Source organism: Delphinapterus leucas, chromosome 2 (assembly GCF_059928025.1).
Source record: "Delphinapterus leucas isolate spDelLeu-1000000601 "Yukka" chromosome 2, BTC_Dleu_Yukka2, whole genome shotgun sequence".
Classification (NCBI taxonomy): Eukaryota; Metazoa; Chordata; class Mammalia; order Artiodactyla; family Monodontidae; genus Delphinapterus; species Delphinapterus leucas.
Window position 1 is genome coordinate 150,562,002 of NC_143130.1, and position 18,299 is coordinate 150,580,300.

At 34.7% G+C, this 18,299-nt stretch overlaps 1 protein-coding gene across 7 annotated transcripts in view; it reads left to right on the forward strand.

Annotated features, from left to right (window-relative positions):
* PCNX1 (pecanex 1) overlaps window positions 1-18,299 on the forward strand; it is a 172,472-nt gene that overhangs the window by 116,762 nt on the left and 37,411 nt on the right. For 6 of the 7 annotated variants that reach the window (XM_089907905.1, XM_030763391.2, XM_089907904.1 and 3 more), the window contains 10 exons: window positions 402-511; window positions 918-1,023; window positions 2,738-2,830; window positions 5,584-5,734; window positions 7,641-7,782; window positions 8,457-8,634; window positions 11,199-11,307; window positions 12,120-12,249; window positions 15,237-15,295; window positions 17,064-17,279. In XM_089907905.1, coding sequence (XP_089764031.1) covers window positions 402-511; window positions 918-1,023; window positions 2,738-2,830; window positions 5,584-5,734; window positions 7,641-7,782; window positions 8,457-8,634; window positions 11,199-11,307; window positions 12,120-12,249; window positions 15,237-15,295; window positions 17,064-17,279 — 1,294 coding nt within the window. The remainder of the gene's footprint in view (window positions 1-401; window positions 512-917; window positions 1,024-2,737; window positions 2,831-5,583; window positions 5,735-7,640; window positions 7,783-8,456; window positions 8,635-11,198; window positions 11,308-12,119; window positions 12,250-15,236; window positions 15,296-17,063; window positions 17,280-18,299) is intronic. The other variant, XM_030763392.2, reaches the window with a different exon arrangement.

Here is an 18,299-nt window from a genome sequence, read left to right on the forward strand (position 1 = left end):
GTATCATGTATTACCTTTTCCTACTCCGTTATTATATATAACAGAAGTTTGCTACACCAAGTTATTTTGTTTTTCAAAAAAGAGAACGTAGTTTACTGTAAACTTAATACCACTTAAAATATGAAAGAAATTGACAGCAGCATGTATCAGAAACAAATGTATTATTCCTAGTATATAATAGAGCTTTAGTACCAAAAGAAATCTGACGATGATCTAGCAGTTAGATTCTAGTTCATCAGAAAGTAATAAATCTAAGTTTATGTAGAATAAAATGCAATTAATAACGTGTGAAAAGGTTTTGTTTAATTAAATTCTTTCTCCAAAATACTGACATAAAAGGATTATATGATACATTGTGAATTAAAAGCATATTGTTCTGTCAAACTTTTTTTCTCCAACAGGATTCTTGGGATGGGCAGCATATTCCAGTGCTTTTCTCCATTTTTTGTGGTTTATTAGTGGCAGTATCCTATCATCTCAGCCGACAAAGCAGTGATCCATCTGTACTTTTGTAAGTGAGATTACTTGTTATTGAATTAAAGAAATATAAATAAGTTGGCATTTCTTTCAAATTTAACTTCCAAAATCTGTTTTTCCAATGCCTTGTCAAAGTGCTATTGACTTATCTGTATTTGATTTCAAAATATATTAACTTTGGGTCATTCTGATTACCATTGGCTGAAAGTATTTGTTAGCTTTTTCTCTCCTAAGATTTAAAACTATATTTTCATAAAAATATTCTTATTGTATGCTTATTTATGGCATCTTAAACTTTTTAGAATTTGTCATTTGCTTAATGAGTAAATATACTTGGATCACTTCATTTTCTATCATAAACTTTATTTGCCATTTGAAGTACTGGTTTTTAGGTTATAAATATATTTTTAAATTATTTTCTCTCTTTTTTTAATGTAAAGCTCTTTAGTGCAATCCAAGATTTTTCCAAAAACAGAAGAGAAAAATCCAGAAGACCCGTTGTCTGAAGTAAAAGATCCACTGCCTGAAAAACTTAGAAATTCTGTTGTAAGTTTTAGCTTTTTAAAATCACCTGAAAGACTTAAATTTTATATAGTTCATCATGGTATATAATGAACACTTTTTGAAGTAACACAATTTTAGTAACTGGGGAAAAATATATAGTTGTACATGGTTGGTGGTTTTATTTCAAATTTTAACATGTAAGAAATGCTTATTCCTCAAAGTTTGTTTCAATGTAGAACAGTATGCTAAATATTTTTAGATAAGTTGAGATTAAGTGATTTCATTGTTTATAGAATTCTTAATCCTATTGAATTTAAACTAGGATTGAAAGGTGAATATTAACATAAATTAGATTTATTTTGTTGTTACTTTTGTTGATAAAAACTACGTCCTTATAAGTCATCTGCTGGTCTTCTAGTGTATTTTTCAAGTGTGTGTGTGTGTGTGTGTGTGTGTGTATGTGTGTGTGTGTGTGTGTGTATGTATGTATGTTTATTTTCCAGGTTGAAGGAGAGAACAATAACCTGTACTAATTTCATATACTCAAGCAGATGTAGTAATTTAAAAAATTTTAACGTTACCTGCATTTTTTCAGTTATTATTTAAAAAATGAATTCTACAGATTCATATCTGCCATATGGAACAAAACATTTTTTTCCTAAGTTATTTTACATATTTCCATTTATGAAAGGCTGAATTTATATAGGTCTTGAATTAGACTAATATTTACCTTCACTGAACTTGAGCTGTTCATATATTCTTTAGAAAACTTCAGAAAAATACAAAACTGCCTCAAGATATAATTTAAACAGTTTTTTCTGACTTTAGTTTTCATGTTAGCAAAGGACATTTCATGTTAAGTATAATAGGATATTTCTGAATGTATTAGCTTAAAAGCATAAATCTGTGGGTCAGTTGATGACCAAAGATATCAAGAGGTTTCTGGTTTTCACTGCATCCACTAAAAGAGCCAAAATTCAGTAAGTAGGGACTTCTCTGGTGGCGCAGTGGTTAAGCATCCACCTGCCAATGCAGGGGACATGGGTTTGAGCCCTGGTCCAGGAAGATCCCACATGCCGTGGAGCAACTAAGCCCGTGCGCCACAACTACTGAGCCTGCGCTCTAGAGCCCGCGAGCCTCAACTACTGAAGCCCACGTGCCTAGAGCCCGTGCTCTGCAACAAGAGAAGCCACTGCAATGAGAAGCCCACGCACTCGCAACAAAGAGTAGTCCCCGCTCCCCTGAACTAGAGAAAGCCCGTGCGCAGCAATGAAGAGCCAACACAGACAAAAATAAATAAATTTATTTTTAAAAGAAACAAGATTCAGTAAGTAAAACAGGACATATGCATTCAGTTTCAACATTTCAGAAGGCCAATGAAAATATAACTTGGTTATCCAAAAGGATATACCCTATAAAAGAACTTAAATATCTCATTTCTTTTTCCCGTATGTAAAGCTTACAGACCAATGGGGGGAAAATCTTCATTCTAAAAGACTTTGTTATGATATGTTTACTGTGTGTGGAACTAGTTAAGCTTAGTTTAATTTCCTTGGCATTGCAGGATCAAACCAAAATATGAGGAAACTGAGGAAGAAAATAAGACTTATTGTAGTTAATTATTATGTGTAAGAAATACCTAGAAGTGCTACAGAATAGGATCAGTGAAAATTTATTTCTTAAGCTTGGCCACTTGGGAGGGAAGATTTTGTTTAAATTTTTGTGTAGTGTTAGATAATTCTGTTTTGTTCCACAGAGCGAGCGTTTACAGTCTGACCTAGTAGTGTGCATTGTAATTGGTGTGCTGTACTTCGCTATTCATGTAAGCACAGTGTTCACAGTATTGCAGGTAAGGAATCATTTTATTCTTTTCACTCAGGGAAAATAACTTCGTTTGGATTCACTTCTGATTTGATTGTAGTGTTGGTCCATAATGCCGAAATATATGACTTTTTGTTTGGTTTTAACAACAAATACTTATTTTCTCATGGTTTCTCATGGGTCGTGACTCTGGGAATGGCTTAGCCAGATGATCCCAGCTCAGCATGTGTTATCATGCTGCAGTCATTATGTGGCTGCAATCAGCTGAGGCTGTTAGCAGGCCTCACTTCCTTGCTGACTGTTGGCCAGAGAGCTTAGTTCTTCTCCATGTGGTCCTCACCAGGGGCTGCCTGAATATCCTCACAAAATGGCAGCCTGTTTCCCCCAGAGCCAGTGACCCTAGAGAGAGAAAGCCCAAGACCGAAGGCCCAGTCTTTTATAACTGATGTTGGATGTGGCATACATACCACCACTTCTTCCGTATCCATTGGTCATACAGGGCAACCCTGCTGCAATGTGGGAGGGGAATACAAGCAGGCATAAACACCAGGAACCGTGCTGGACTGACACCGTATGCCCTCTGGCCTCCGTGATTCACATCCTTCTAAACCCCCCAAAGTCTCATTCCACTACAACTGGAAGTCCAGAACGCCGTCCTCTAAATCAGGCCCGGGTTTGGGCGATGCTTGGTCCTGCAGTACAGTGCTGCGCGTCTGCAGGCCACGCGGTTACCTTCCTCGGGGCTCTTCGTTCTCTTGTGCAGACCTGTATTTCTACATGGTGTCAATTTGATTATGATGCACCTCCACGTAGTTTTCTTCATGTTTTCGTGTCTGGGGTACATTGCATCTGTGGTCTAGTTTTCATCAGATTTAGAAAATTTTGGTCATTATTACTGTAAATGTTTTTTCCCTTTTCCTTTTGCTGTCCCTCCACCCACCCCCACTCATGGACTCCAGTTACATGTATATTTGGCCTCTTGAATTTGTCCCACAGTTCACTGATGCTTTGTTCGTTTTAAATTCTTTCCGCCTCCCACCACATGTTTAATTTTGAATGCTTTCTATTGCTATTGCTTTGTTGTTAAGTTCACTCATCTTTTCTTCTGTAATATGTAATCTGCAGTTAATCCCATCCAGTGTATTTTTTGTCTCAGAACTAACAAGGTTCATCTTTAGAAGTTGGATTTTAGGTCTTTTTTTATATCTCTCATGCCTCTATTCACTTTTTTGAACAAATGGAATTCACTTCTAACTCTCTTAATGTTCTTGTCTCATAATTCTAATTTCTGTGTCACTTATGGGTTGGTTTTGATTAATTGATATTTTTCCCCATGGGTCATAGTTTCCTGATTCTTTGCATGCATGGTAATTTTTGATTGGATGTCAAGCATGATAAGGTTGGCCTTTTGTGTATTGGATATTTTTGTATTCCTAGAAATACTCTTGAACTTTGTTTTTTGGCACTATTAAGTTACTTGTTAACAGCTTGATCCCCTCAGATCTAACTTTTAAGATTGCTTAATTGAGACTAGGGCTGTTTAGTTTAGGGCTAATATTCCCCCTACTGAGGCAACATGCTTTGGAATACTCTGACCAGTGCCCTGTGAATGTTGAGTTTTTCCAACCTGGCTTGTGAGAACAGGCACTATTCCTAGCCCTGTGTGAGTGCTGGATACTCTTCTCTCTAATCCCTTGGCGAGGTTCCTTCCCTTTGCATATGTAGTTCTCTGCCACACACATGTGCTGACTCCCCTGAATATTCGAGGGTGACTCCGCAGATCTTCTAAGTTCTCCCTCCATGCAGTTTTCTCTTTGGAGCACTGTCTGCTCTGGTGAGCTCTGGTGAACACTAGCTGCTTTGCTGTCTCCAGGCTTTTAGTTCTGTCTCCTCAACTCAGGAGGTACCAGGCTTCATGTGGATTCCCCTCCCTTCACTGCAACTTGGAAAGTATCTAAGGGCAGTAAGCTGGGGCAGTCCTGACACTTACCTCATCTGTTTTCTTTCTCTCAGTGTTTACTGATTATTTCCTTATGTCTAGTATATTGCAAACCATTGGTTCATATATTTTATTCTATTTTGGCTCATGTGGAATAGGGTAAATCTCTATTATTCCATTTGGCCAGAAGCAAAGGTTATATTATTTAAATTTAACATTTTTGCCTGTTTTCTTCTCTTCCAATTTGAACCATTAACTCCTGAGTACCTCACAAGCTGAGTGAGGTCCAGTGGGTCTTCAGGGGTCCGATGGAAACCTCTTTAAGTTTCTAAACGTATGGCTTTTAATTTGAATACTTGAAGTGATGGTACTTGGTTTTTGTGAATTTAGTCATACATAAGAACTCTCTTCCAAACCATGTGAAGCCACAAAAAAAGAACTTTTTCCTCATTCTATTTTGCTCTTCACTCAAACTTAACAGTTTTATTTAGCTCATGTCCTTTATCTCTGCTAGCTAAAACAATTGAATACATTGCTCTGCAAGTCACATAGAACATTCTTAGGGAAGCAAGCAATATACCTCAGGCCACACTCTAATTACACTGACAGTGTGAGACACCAAGGAAAGTAGTTAACACATTTAAAAATATCTGTAATACATGAACAGTCACTACCTTTCATGGCTGATTTAATCAGAAAATTACATAATATAGAAATGTTAACTGCAGACAAATGTTTAGTTCTTAGATTCTATAGTTGACTAAAATTGAACTGACAAATTAGAAGTTCTCCTTTGGGTCTCCAAATCACTTTTAATGTCCTCAACTTTATCCTTCTTTTAGCCTGCGCTCAAGTATGTGTTGTATGCGCTTGTCGGCTTCGTGGGTTTTGTAACCCATTACGTGCTGCCTCAAGTTAGGAAGCAGCTACCGTGGCACTGCTTCTCTCACCCTCTGCTCAAGACGGTGGAGTATAATCAGTATGAAGTTCGAAGTAAGTATTTCATTAACACTTCCTTTCAATACTATGGATTTTTTTCTTTTACTTTGTTGACAGGTGACTGTTAAGTAAGTATCATCAAGTAACACTTCGGCTTGTGTTTCTTAGGTTTGACACTAATGAATCAGACCTTTTGCTTTCATTTCAGTTGAAGTATAAATGTCAGTGCTAAAATGCCAGCTTACCACAGAATAAACCTTGCTCTTTCCTCCTCTAAGTTGTTCTTCACAGACCTCTCATTGATTAATCCTTCAGTGTATGTCTGTGACTTCTCTTTCCAGTCCCTACCTTTACCCTCAATCTTCCTTGCAATATGCAGGCAACTCAATCCTCTTTAAGACTTCTATTTGATATATTTTTAACTCAAAGCATAAAGGGAATAGAAAGGTCTTCATTCCTGTTTCCACCAGTGACACTATGTCCTACCAGAGAGGGTTATAAAGAGTTGATCAAGAGAAAAGAGGTGAAAAACATTTGTAATTGTTATTATTCATTCAGATTTGGGATAAAGTATAAAATGACTAAAAAGAGGTAGAAGGCCAGTCCATTTGGCAAGCTTTTTACTTGTCACTTTAAACCCTGACTTTTCTGTTATAAGTAATCAGTCTGGTTCATTGGTTCCATGACCTATAACATACTTCCTCATTTTAGGGATATAATAAAAGTTAATACCTGTGTCATCATTATTAAATACCAGTGATTAAACAAGCCAATGTGTTTTCCTCAGACTTTCTCTTTAGTTAATGAGTTACTATAGAGAGTAAATTTCTCAACTGTTTGGAGATGAATTAACTTCTTTAGAGAACTCTGAAGCTTTTGAAAGATTTCTATACCAAACTTGACTTTGCAGTATCAAAGCGTATTTCCTGGGCCTTTTAGCAGAATTGCTTAAGTCATCATGGTACTGTAATCTTGATCACTGTTTTGATCCTGGAGAGATAATTAAATATTAATGTGTAGATTGTAGTAAAATGACATAAAACTATAAAAATCTGTACTGGCCTATTCTTACCATCAGGAAAATAACTCAGAATGATGTATTTTTGATAGTTAATGATTAATTGCTTTCATATATAAATGTTAGCAGGTGTATCTGGTTTGTTTTGAAGAACAGTTTTCATTAAAGTAAATCATTGATCATGTTTGTTTTTTATCTTAACAAAACATTTAGTCTAAATTTTTATAAATTTTGAATCAACATAACATTTTTCACTTATTGTGAGAGTATTAGGCATTAGCAAAGTTGACTGTAGTAGCTATAAAGAAAAATCTGATTCATTAGAGAACTTCCTAGAGGTGGTTGACATTATTTTCAGATAGCTGGAGGATCGTATTTTAAATCTTTCAGCTTATCCTAGACACTTTCCCCAATGACATTAAATACTAAAGTATTGGGAAAATATTACTGGCAATGAAAATGACACTTATGAAGTGTGTGAATCCAAAACATATACTTTCATATCTGTTCTGAGATGTATGTCTTATAAGATGTATGTGTATGTAAGGATTTTAAAAACAGATAATTTAATAGATCATTTATTTCTTTTGGAGGAAAGGGGCAGTCTAATAATCTTCACTAATCTTTTCTCCAAAAGTTATAGGCATAAATAAGAAAAAGTTATGGTTAAAAACTGAGATTTCAAAAAAAAAAAAAAAAAACTGAGATTTCAAGAATAAAAGTTTAAAATGAAATTCAGTTCATCTAAATTTACCATCTAAGTTGGAAAGTTGCATGTGTCTCAGAATTCATAAAATTGACTATTGATTGACATACTGGATTACTTACATTATTTATAGTACAGCTGAATTTGAGTGGTAAGATTTTCCTTTCTTATCACAATACCAGACTATTTTATGCATTAGATGACATGGTTTTCTTGACTTAATATTGCCTTGTTAGACGCAGCTACTGTGATGTGGTTTGAGAAACTTCATGTGTGGCTTCTTTTTGTGGAGAAGAATATCATCTATCCATTGATTGTTCTCAATGAACTTAGTAGCAGTGCAGAGACAATTGCTAGTCCAAAAAAACTGGATACAGAGTAAGTACAGTACTCCTCTTATCTAAGTTTGACTGCTGGGGTCTGTCATAGCAATGTCTTAAGTTACTGATCTAGTAACAAGTAATCATCGAGTGTCTCTTTGGTGCAAAGTACTGTGTGAAAAATTCAAGTGAAATTTTGTCTTTGACTTCCCTTTTCTGAACATCTGTTTCTGCTCTTGGCATATTACTACTCCAGACATCTCATTGTAAACTAACATTATATGAGATGACATTTATTAAATAAGGTTAATTTTAATATTAGATGGTAAGTTTTGGAGATGATTATTTTTGTGTACTGTGTGAATCAGACCATTTAGGTGTTTACTTGCCTATACAATCATCCTGTAGGCCTACCCACTACACTAGGTACATGTTGTTAGGTAAGCATTAATATGTTTTGTATGTGCTAAATGCTGTTGATGTTTAAGCAATAGAAGTACTGAGAAACTGGAGAACCAAATGTCAGAATTGCAATAGTGTTACTTATTTTTTAAACATGATTATTTATATAAAGGATAAGAATTATGAAACATATGCTTAAAAAGGAATATTTAGAAGTTTAAATTTGATATATATATTCTAAGTTTAGTAAATGAAATGGTGATTTTTCTGAAGTTTGTAGATTAACGTTTTCAGTCATCCGTTGATGAATGTGCTTTCTTTATATTGTAGATTAGGTGCTTTAATGATCACCATTGCTGGTCTGAAGCTGCTACGGTCCTCTTTCAGCAGCCCTACATATCAGTATGTCACAGTCATCTTTACTGTGCTCTTTTTCAAAATTGACTATGAAGCTTTTTCAGAGACCATGCTGTTGGATCTGTTCTTCATGTCCATACTCTTCAACAAGGTAATTTATCACTAAAGGAAACATCCTTATCTGTAAAAAGTGTCTCCCTAAGTAATATGCTATTTAGTGAGGATTACGCTTGCTTTTCATTTGCTTTATTATCTTTTAAGTAGTATCTTTCTTCAGTCAACCAGTTATTTAGGATTAGAATCCCTAAACAATGCCAGTCACTGTCATCCATAGAAGATATATTTCTTGCTGTGGCTAGGAAGGTAAGATTAAATTATATGGAAACATTAGAGGAACTCTAATAAGTATATAAATATATGGGTTCTTCCAAAAGGGGGTGTGGTTTTGAATAATTTTAGAAACAAGCATGGTAATAATTGAACCAAACTGTAGGCTGCTTCATAGATGGAGGGAGGAAATAACCTGATACTGAATGAAGATGGTGGAGACTGAGGGCAGCGAGGCCATGTGGGAGCAGTGAGATGCTAGTTTATTTGCAGAATATACTGAAGTTTACAGAATGCTCCTAAAATTTGTTATCACCCATGGGATAGTTGCCTGTAGTCTTTTTACAAACGAGATGGTAAAGCCTGCATCTTCTGCCTCCAAGAATCTTCTTGCTGAGCCACACTGCCTTTCTAAGTGAAATAGGTTGTGTAGTCAGATTATTTGAAATTACATAGTTCAGATTTCATGTTAACACTGACCACATACAAAGGACTTTGACATATATTATCCCATTTGATAGGTGACAGAGAGCTGAAGCATATGAGCAGCTACAAAACACAATGAAATCCCAGTTTTAGGAAAGTTAGCCTGGTCAGCCACATTTGGGATGAATTGGGGAAGAGAGAACCTAAAGGTATGGAGAACAGCTTAAGAGATTGTGACAGTAATTTAGATGTGATAGAGGTCTGGCCTAGGATGGGGACAGTAAAAATGAAAACCGTTAATCTGAACAAGCTTTTAGAAATAGTTTCTAAATATTGTACTAAATGTTATGCTAAATAGCTTCTCAATATCACAATATTATATTTGTTCAATCACTAATTTGTATGCATTTTTATCATTTATTTCCTCTTCTAGTGAGCATGATTAATCAAAGGAGGGGGCCAGAAAGTTAATCAGAGAATTGTCGGTATAAAAAAAGCATGTGATTTCTCACAAATTTAATATTTAGATTGGAAATTGTATTGAATCTTATACCGCTTGGAAAAAAGTGAAATTTGCAGTAAAATATAAACTAAACAGTCCTTGAAATAGTCACTACACTTAACTCGCATTAGTTTGGATTTTCTTAATACTTTCATTTGTTAAGCAAATTGTTTTTGAGAGTGTACCATGTTCCAGAACTATTCTAGATGCTTAGGCTACATTAGTTAACGAAACAGAGAAAGCTCTGCCCGCAAGGAGTTTGCATTTTATATGGTTACTTCCTGGAACTTAACAGTGATAATAAGCAAGTAGTATTCAAGGGATCTCTTTAGATATATTTATTTTAAGATGTCATTGTAAGGTGTACCACCAACTTAATAATATTTCAAGAAAAAATTGCTCTGAATGTATACAAAGCTATTTTCACCCACTAACTACTTAAACATGTAATTACATATCATTTTTCTTTAATATTACAGTCAAAATTTGAGTACAGTCTGTTTACCATTTAGAAACAGAAGAGTGTTCTGAGTCACTGTTTTTAAGCAGTTGCAATGGCATCTGACAGTATACATGATGCTTTTACTTCCTGTCATCCTGATCCCATTAGTACCGAGGGTTGCCAGCATAATTTTGAGTCATGGCAAAGAGTGCAGGGATTCATCTGCATTTTCTGATTGGTTGAAGTTGTGATTTCTTTTTTAAATTGGAAATTAAACAAGTTCATTTGTAAATCAGCTAAATAATTTAAATGTGAGGTGTTTGGTGCCTGAATCATGGCACTGAATTAGTCAGAACCTCTTGCTTTTAAGATTCTGTGATCTGTTCTGAGAATGGGGCCTTGCATTGCCTAGCATGCAGAGGCAATCTTGGGCACAATAGTTCTGTTTCAGTGTTGAAGAAATGTTCAACAACAAAGCAGATCCTAATTGAAATAAGATTAAAATGTATATTATGCTTCCATTGGCAATAACAATTCTGATTGTGAACAGATGCCTAATACACACTAGTAAATTCTTAGGAAACAGACAGTGACAACTGAATTACAACTTTATCCCCTGCCTGGCTGCTTTCAAATTCCTTTCGACATTGCATTTAAAACTTACTCATTTTACAAAGCACTAAAATTTGAGGGAAATGCCAGAATAAAAAAAAAAAAATATATATATATATATATTTTTTTTTTTTTTTTGGTTTTGCTTGTTAGTAGTAATAGAACCAATAGACAGCATAGAATTTTTAAACTGATAAAACATAAATCCGTAAGTCAGTTAACTGTCTTTACTTAAAAACACATTCAGTGTTTTGGCAGTGATATTTCTTTTCCTTTGATGCAAATGGCAAATAATTTCCATGCTATTTCCCTATTAGGAAGAAAATCATTTTAGAAGTTTTTCATTTTCTAATTTAAAAATCTGATGGTAAGCTTTTTACTGATTGTTTTTGTTTTCCTCCTACAGCTTTGGGAACTCCTTTATAAATTGCAGTTTGTATACACTTACATTGCTCCATGGCAAATTACATGGGGTTCTGCTTTCCATGCTTTCGCTCAGCCCTTTGCAGTGCCCCGTATCCTTCTAATAAAAGTTGATAAGAAAGGGCAGTCATATCCTTGATGAGAATGTTGGTTTGTAGGCATAACCTTTCACAGGCATAGAATATAGGTTACTATGTGATAAATTATCAAAAATTCACAGTCTTTTGAGCCCACACCTATACCAATTTTGATTGTCTAATTTGTATTAACTTCTGTGGCCCACAGATCATCTGAACATGAGAAAAGTATTAAGGTTTTATAATTAAGTAATGCTGATTAAAAATTTCATGTTTATATATGTGAGTATTAAAGTCCAGGAATTTTCAATATATACAAAATGTGTTTAGAAATATTTATAAGTGAATGAGCATTCAAAACATTTTCCATATTGATATGATTGTAATTAAACTTACATTCAAAATTTTCTATTCTCATCCTTTCTTAAAGGTACTTTCTAAGTAAACATAAAGGTTAGTGACCTTGTAGATGTTGATATGCAGACTTTTGTATCTTTAAATTTTAGTTTTTATCTTCTGGAAAATTAAAACCATCTCTACCCAAGAGTGATACATGGAATTTTACCAGACACATGTTAGCAAATATTTATTTGGCTCCCTTCAGAGCATCATGCCAGGCTGTACTTTCCTGGCTGTGTCTTTCTGCTTCTACCCCTTATACTGTCCAGTGACACCTTCTTCTGTATTCCTCTGATGAACCTCATTTTTCTAATTGCTGTAATTGCAATGTGTTTGTGAGATGTGTGTGTGTGTGCCGTGCGTGCAGGTGTGTGAACGCGCGTGCATGATCAGATGAATGTTAAGGTCCTTAACCAGTTTTCCCATAGATTCAGCCATGTTGTTTGTTCAGGCTGCCGTATCAGCCTTCTTTTCTACTCCACTGAACCCCTTCCTGGGAAGTGCAATATTCATCACTTCATATGTTCGACCTGTGAAATTCTGGGAGAGAGACTATAAGTGAGTAAAGAACAACACTTGAAAGCCAGTTTTTATCTTTTTTACTAGGAAAAACTATTGACAGCATTGTTATAAATTATTCATGGTTAACATTTTTTCTATTGAAATACTTAAAATTTTATAAATATTCTTAAAGTTTCAAAATTATATAAAATTGGAAGAGTCAGAGGATACTCTATTTTCTCTACCTTTTTTTCTATTTATAAGATTTTTAAAACATAGTCCTAGTTAAATATATTCATTTTTCTGTCCTTTTTCTTTTAATGTTATTTCTTAGAATTGTTCCACATTAATAATACTTTGAAACTTTATGCTATACACTGTTACATCATTATCACAGTCATAATTAGTTATCTCATAGTTTTCTAAGAAGTAGCTATTTTTAGAGCTAAACTTTTTATAGGTTATTTGTAGTTTTTCATGAGGGTAGGTTTTTAAATAACCATCTTTGTACATAAAGTATTTTCATTTAAGCTTAATTCCTTAGGTTAGCTGTTTAATATGATGCCTAGTAACTATCCTTGTATGTAATCTCCAAATTTTTTCTTCTTTTTTTTTAATTTAAGAAAATATCTAAAGGGGAATTACTGAATCATGGAGCTTAAACATTTTAAAGGCTTATAAATGTATTAACATGTTGATTCAGAAAGAGCTTGTACTGATTTATAATTCTACTGGCCAGCTCCACGACTGCCTTTCTCTCTACACTTTCACACATAGGTACATATAATAGGTGAAAATGGTAATCTTTTTAACAATGAACTGGCTTATGGATGTGAAACTTTTGCTCTGGTCTTTTACCTAAAATCACACATAGTATTTCTCTTTTTGGTGAATTTCAGTGTTATTTATACCCTTTTTTCTTCTGGACCAACTTAAATTTAGTCCAGAATAACATCTTTTTTTTTTTTTTTTTTTTTGCGGTATGCGGGCCTCTCACTGTTGTGGCCTCTCTCATTGCGGAGCACAGACTTCGGACGCGCAGGCTCAGCGGCCATGGCTCACGGGCCCAAGCCGCTCCACGGCATGTGGGATCTTCCCGGACCGGGGCACGAACCCGTGTCCCCTGCATCAGCAGGCGGACTCTCAACCACTGTGCCACCAGGGAAGCCCCAGAATAACATCTTTGTCAGCAGTTCTTAAACTGTTTGATCTCAGAGCCCCTTTACATAAAATCTTAAAAATTATTGACGTCTCCAAAGAGTTTTTGTTGATAGGGGTTTTATCTACTACATATTTACTATAATAAATATTGTACAATATTTATTGTATTATAAGTCAAAACTCATTTTATATTATAAATGAATTAATATAAAAATAACAACAATAAACCTATTACATGTTAATATAAATAACATTTTTCTAACGAAGAATAACTGTATTTACCATTCCACCAAAAAAATCCGAAGAATGTCATTGTTTATAGTTTTGTCAATCTCTTTCATGTCTGACTTAATAAAAGACAGCTGAATTCTCTTATCTGCTTCTGCATTCAGTCTCTTGTAGCGTTGTGTTGTTCTGATTGAAGTATATAAAGTAAATCTGGCCTCACACAGATATACAGTTTGAAAAGAAAGAAGTATTTTAATAGCCTTTTTAGACAATTGTGGATATTCTTGGATCCTTCGACATATGGTAGTTTCTTAAAGATTAGTGGCAATGTGGAACCTAAAGCCATATCAGTGAATTTTTGGAACTGTATTACATCAAAATTCACTGATATGTCTTACAGTTTGAATGGGTCTTTTACCCATGCATACACTTATATTGATACATCTTTATCTATCGTTTGGAAAATACTGGCTCAGTGAGTAATGTAGATCTTCCAAATTTTGACCCATTTCACGGTACAATATTAAAAAATATATGTATTCATATCACCACCAATCTCAAAAAAGTGTTGAAGTATTGGGAAGCTATCAAGTGCATGGTGGTAGATGGAAGTTTTCTGAAATTCTAATTTTTGCTTGAAAACTCGAATTTTTATTATTGGCAACAGGTATCTTTATCAGTTATTTTTCTTGAAATGTCAGACTTACTTTCTTCACTTGAGAAATGTCTGTCAAATACTCAAGTCTGAATAGTCATAGTTTATTCAAGTGGAAATGGTGTTCCATGGAAAAAAGCAGCTACTGCTACTTACACTTCAAGCAGTTGCACAAATGCTTTCCCTCCAGACAATCGTCCTATGTCAGAATGCAGCAGAAGTGCTTTATGTGTATTTTGCCACACACAATATTAAAAAGACCTGTACTGAGGGGCTGCAATTTAACAAAATTATTATTTTTATTGCTTCGTTAAGGACATTTTTAAGGGAAACTTGAATTTTTATTTATTGTTTTTTCGTGTGCGTGGGTAGCAGTGAAAAATAGTACAGTTTGGTGCCACTGCCTTGATTGATGTTAAAGCACCGGCAGTCTTACCCACCGTTGCTTTTGCACCATCAGTGCAGTTGTCAACACAGTGGAAAAAAAGCGAATAACAGTTCAGTACTATTATGAAAATAGTTTTGATTTGGAAAACTCCCTGAAACATCTGAAGTGTCCTGCTTCAGGTTCTGTGGACCACATTTTGGGAACCACTGTTCTAAAGAACACTGTACCTCTGGACATTAATAATCTTCCCCTTATAAGGAATGTTTCATGCACTATATATTTTTAGGAACTGTATACAGTATGCATTGTTCATCCTGATCAAAAATTTTTTTACATTAAACTCAGTGTCTTTCTATACACTGTTCGGTGAAACATCAGTTAAGAAAAAACTTGTCTTTATGTATAATGGAGATGGAAGAGTAAAAAATAAATCCTTACCCCTAAAATTGTTCTATCAAAGAGCTTTATTAATATGTTATGCATAGATTTTTCTCATTTTTATAAAGCGATAATATTTATTTCATCTTTATTGTATAGTTTTCTCCCTTTTAATTGTTAGACTTTTTTAATATAAAAAAGCTTACTAAAGATGTTTCATTTTGCCTTTTTTAGCACAAAACGAGTGGATCATTCAAATACCAGATTGGCTTCCCAGCTTGATAGAAATCCAGGTAATAGCCCTATTTGTGAGTAAAGAAGCAAGTCTAAGGAATTCGTTATATACGTATTTCACTCCCGACTTATTTGGGAATCCTCTATGGAATCCAAAGGGCATTTCTGAAAGACTAAATATCCTTCGCTTTATTTTGTTTTACTTTAGCAAAGTATACGTGAATTAGAATATCTAAAATTTATATACCAATCTTTTATAAAATGCATTTTAAGAATGCTGATAAGAATAAAAAATTCCATTGAAAGATTGTTCTTACATAGGTTAAAAAAGTAGAGCACAGTGAAAGTAAAACTCATGAGGTGTATTGAAGAGTATGCAGTCTGAACTTATTATTATGTTTGCTTCCCTGCTTCACCAAATGGTTAGATAAGTGTTAATTTCATTAAGTTTATTACATACAGAGATGTCATCTAGAGGAGCCAAATAGCCACTCAAGATAAGGCTTCAGTGGGTGACATTTTGGTGGTGTTACCATTATCTAAAGTTTGGTTCTTAGTTTTGTCCTTTGGGACACATCTTTTTGTCGGCCCACCTATTAGTAATCTGGCACAGAGAGGGTGAATCTCACTGCCCCACCCATAAAAGATTAATGTATCAACCAGAATATCAGTGTATTAATTTACTAAAGAAATATGACTCCTGATACACTGGAAGATTTGTATTCATTTAACTCGCAGATTACTTCAAATGCTCTGCTTGAGAAACTAAATTATAGTAATCAGATTGATTCATAATTATAAATTTGATTAAGGAGGACTAGTTATTTGATATTAATGACTGTCGTTGTCTTGTTCTGGGAGCTATAACAGCCATCTCAGCTCTGGCATGTCCTTGCAGGGGGCTTGGAACTATGATGCTGATGATACATATCACAAAGACCATGTCCTGAATTAATATGCACACTTTCGTAATGGGCAGACAGCATTAGATACAACTATTTTATTGAAGCTTGAGCCTAGGATTTCCCTTTTATTTTCTTATTTAGTTAGGCTGAGTTTAAAGTAATTATTAAGTTTAGTATGTTTTGCCATTCTTCAGTTCTGTGCTTTGGGCACCCATTTACCGATTATTGCTTTGGATGGGTTACTTCTAAAGATGGTTTTCTAATTTATTGGGTGATGTTTTATCCTAATTTTTTTTCTTAAAGGATGACTAAAATTTGTAGGTGGTTCTTTACTGCTGTTTCTGTGTATACAGTTTATTTCTGTTTAGCTAATATTAGGCATCTCAGTATACAGAGTTTTTTTGACCAACTTCTCTTTGTTTTGGACTATCTCATTTGTTCAAATCTTGTATTACTTAACCCACTTCCTTTACCAGTATGTCTTTTTGTTCTAGTTTTGAATTTCTTTTATCTTTTTCATTTCTCTTGCATGGTTTTAATTATAAGGCATAGTTAATTGGACAGTGATAGAAAATTTTGATCATGGACTGTTAAAGAGGTGGAAAAGACCTTAGATTTCACCTAATCCAATTCCCACATTTTATGGATGGGGACCAGAGACTCAGAGAGGTTACGTTACGTCTAACTCTAATTTGAAAATTTTTTTCCCATTATCCTATATTTCATTTTTATATAGAAATTCTAAGGGTATCTGTATTATAAGGGTACAGGGTACCCTTGTAAGGGTATATTATCTTCCTTGTCAAAGAACTTATAGATACAACCCTAACTGGAAATTAGTTTTAATACTTTTAACAATCTTGTTCGTTGTTATAAAGGGTACTTAAGGTAAAGTTAACATTTTTTTAATCCCTTCTTATAGGATCAGATGACAACAATCTGAATTCCATCTTTTATGAACATTTAACCAGATCCCTACAACACAGTCTTTGTGGTGATTTGCACCTAGGACGGTGGGGAAACTACAGTACAGGGGACTGTTTCATTCTTGCCTCTGACTACCTCAATGCGTTAGTACACCTTATAGAGATAGGCAATGGGCTGGTCACCTTCCAGCTGCGGGGACTTGAATTCAGAGGTAAGACATTCACCTTTCATTTCTATAACGTACTCCTGTGACATCTAAGTTTGATGTATCTACATCTCAAATCAAAAGTTATAAAACTAGGTCCTTAGTATTTGGAATTCTGGAATGAGAAAAGCTGCTGAAGAGTAGTTATTAGTTTTTTTCCAAATTTTCCAAATTTCACATTCAGAGAAGAATCATTTTTGCAGTATGCTCTGTATGTAAAGGTAGCATCAATAGTGTATAACAGACTTGTTTTCTCCTGGTAAGAGTGAATTCCTGTTGTTCTGTGCTTGCCCTCTTGCTAGTCTTCTATTGTGATCAGCTGCACGTGCCCGTTAGCTGGCTGGCAGCATAGAATGCCGTGAGGCAGAGGTTGGCTATAACCAAGTGACTTTCATATAACCGCCATGCCTTTGTCCTCAACAATTTTTTTAAATTGAGGTGAAATTCACATAACATCAAATTAACAATTTTAAAGTGAACAGATTAGTGGCATTTAGTACATTCACGATCTTGTGCAACCACCACCTCTGTCTAGTTCCAAAGCGTTTTCATCACCCGAAATAAAACCTCACACCCATGAAGCAGTTACTCCCTATCCCCCCACCAGCCTTCAACAATTTTGTATACTGACAAATGAAGCTGTTTCTACACAGAAAATCGTGCATTCAGAAACACACCAGCTTGATGTTATCCACTTCTGTAAGTTGAGTGTCTTGTAAGCAGGAATAGAAACTTGTCTTATAGGAATTGAAGGAGCCCTATTAATGCATGTGTTTCCAATCTAGGCAACATTTGGACTTGAGAGTTTTTAGAGAAAGCATCCAAGCAGTGTTTTGGTCTATTCTAAGAAGTACCTTAGGTGTTTTTAACCTGAAATAGGAAATAAGAAAGCATTTGTCTAAATAGAGGATCAAATTAGAGCTGTACCCTATAGCTTTATTTTTACCCTGGTGTTGAATCAGAAAGTTTGCACCTTTGTTACATAGTATCTTTTTTAATGGAGCAAGTGCTTTTCTAAAGGTACTC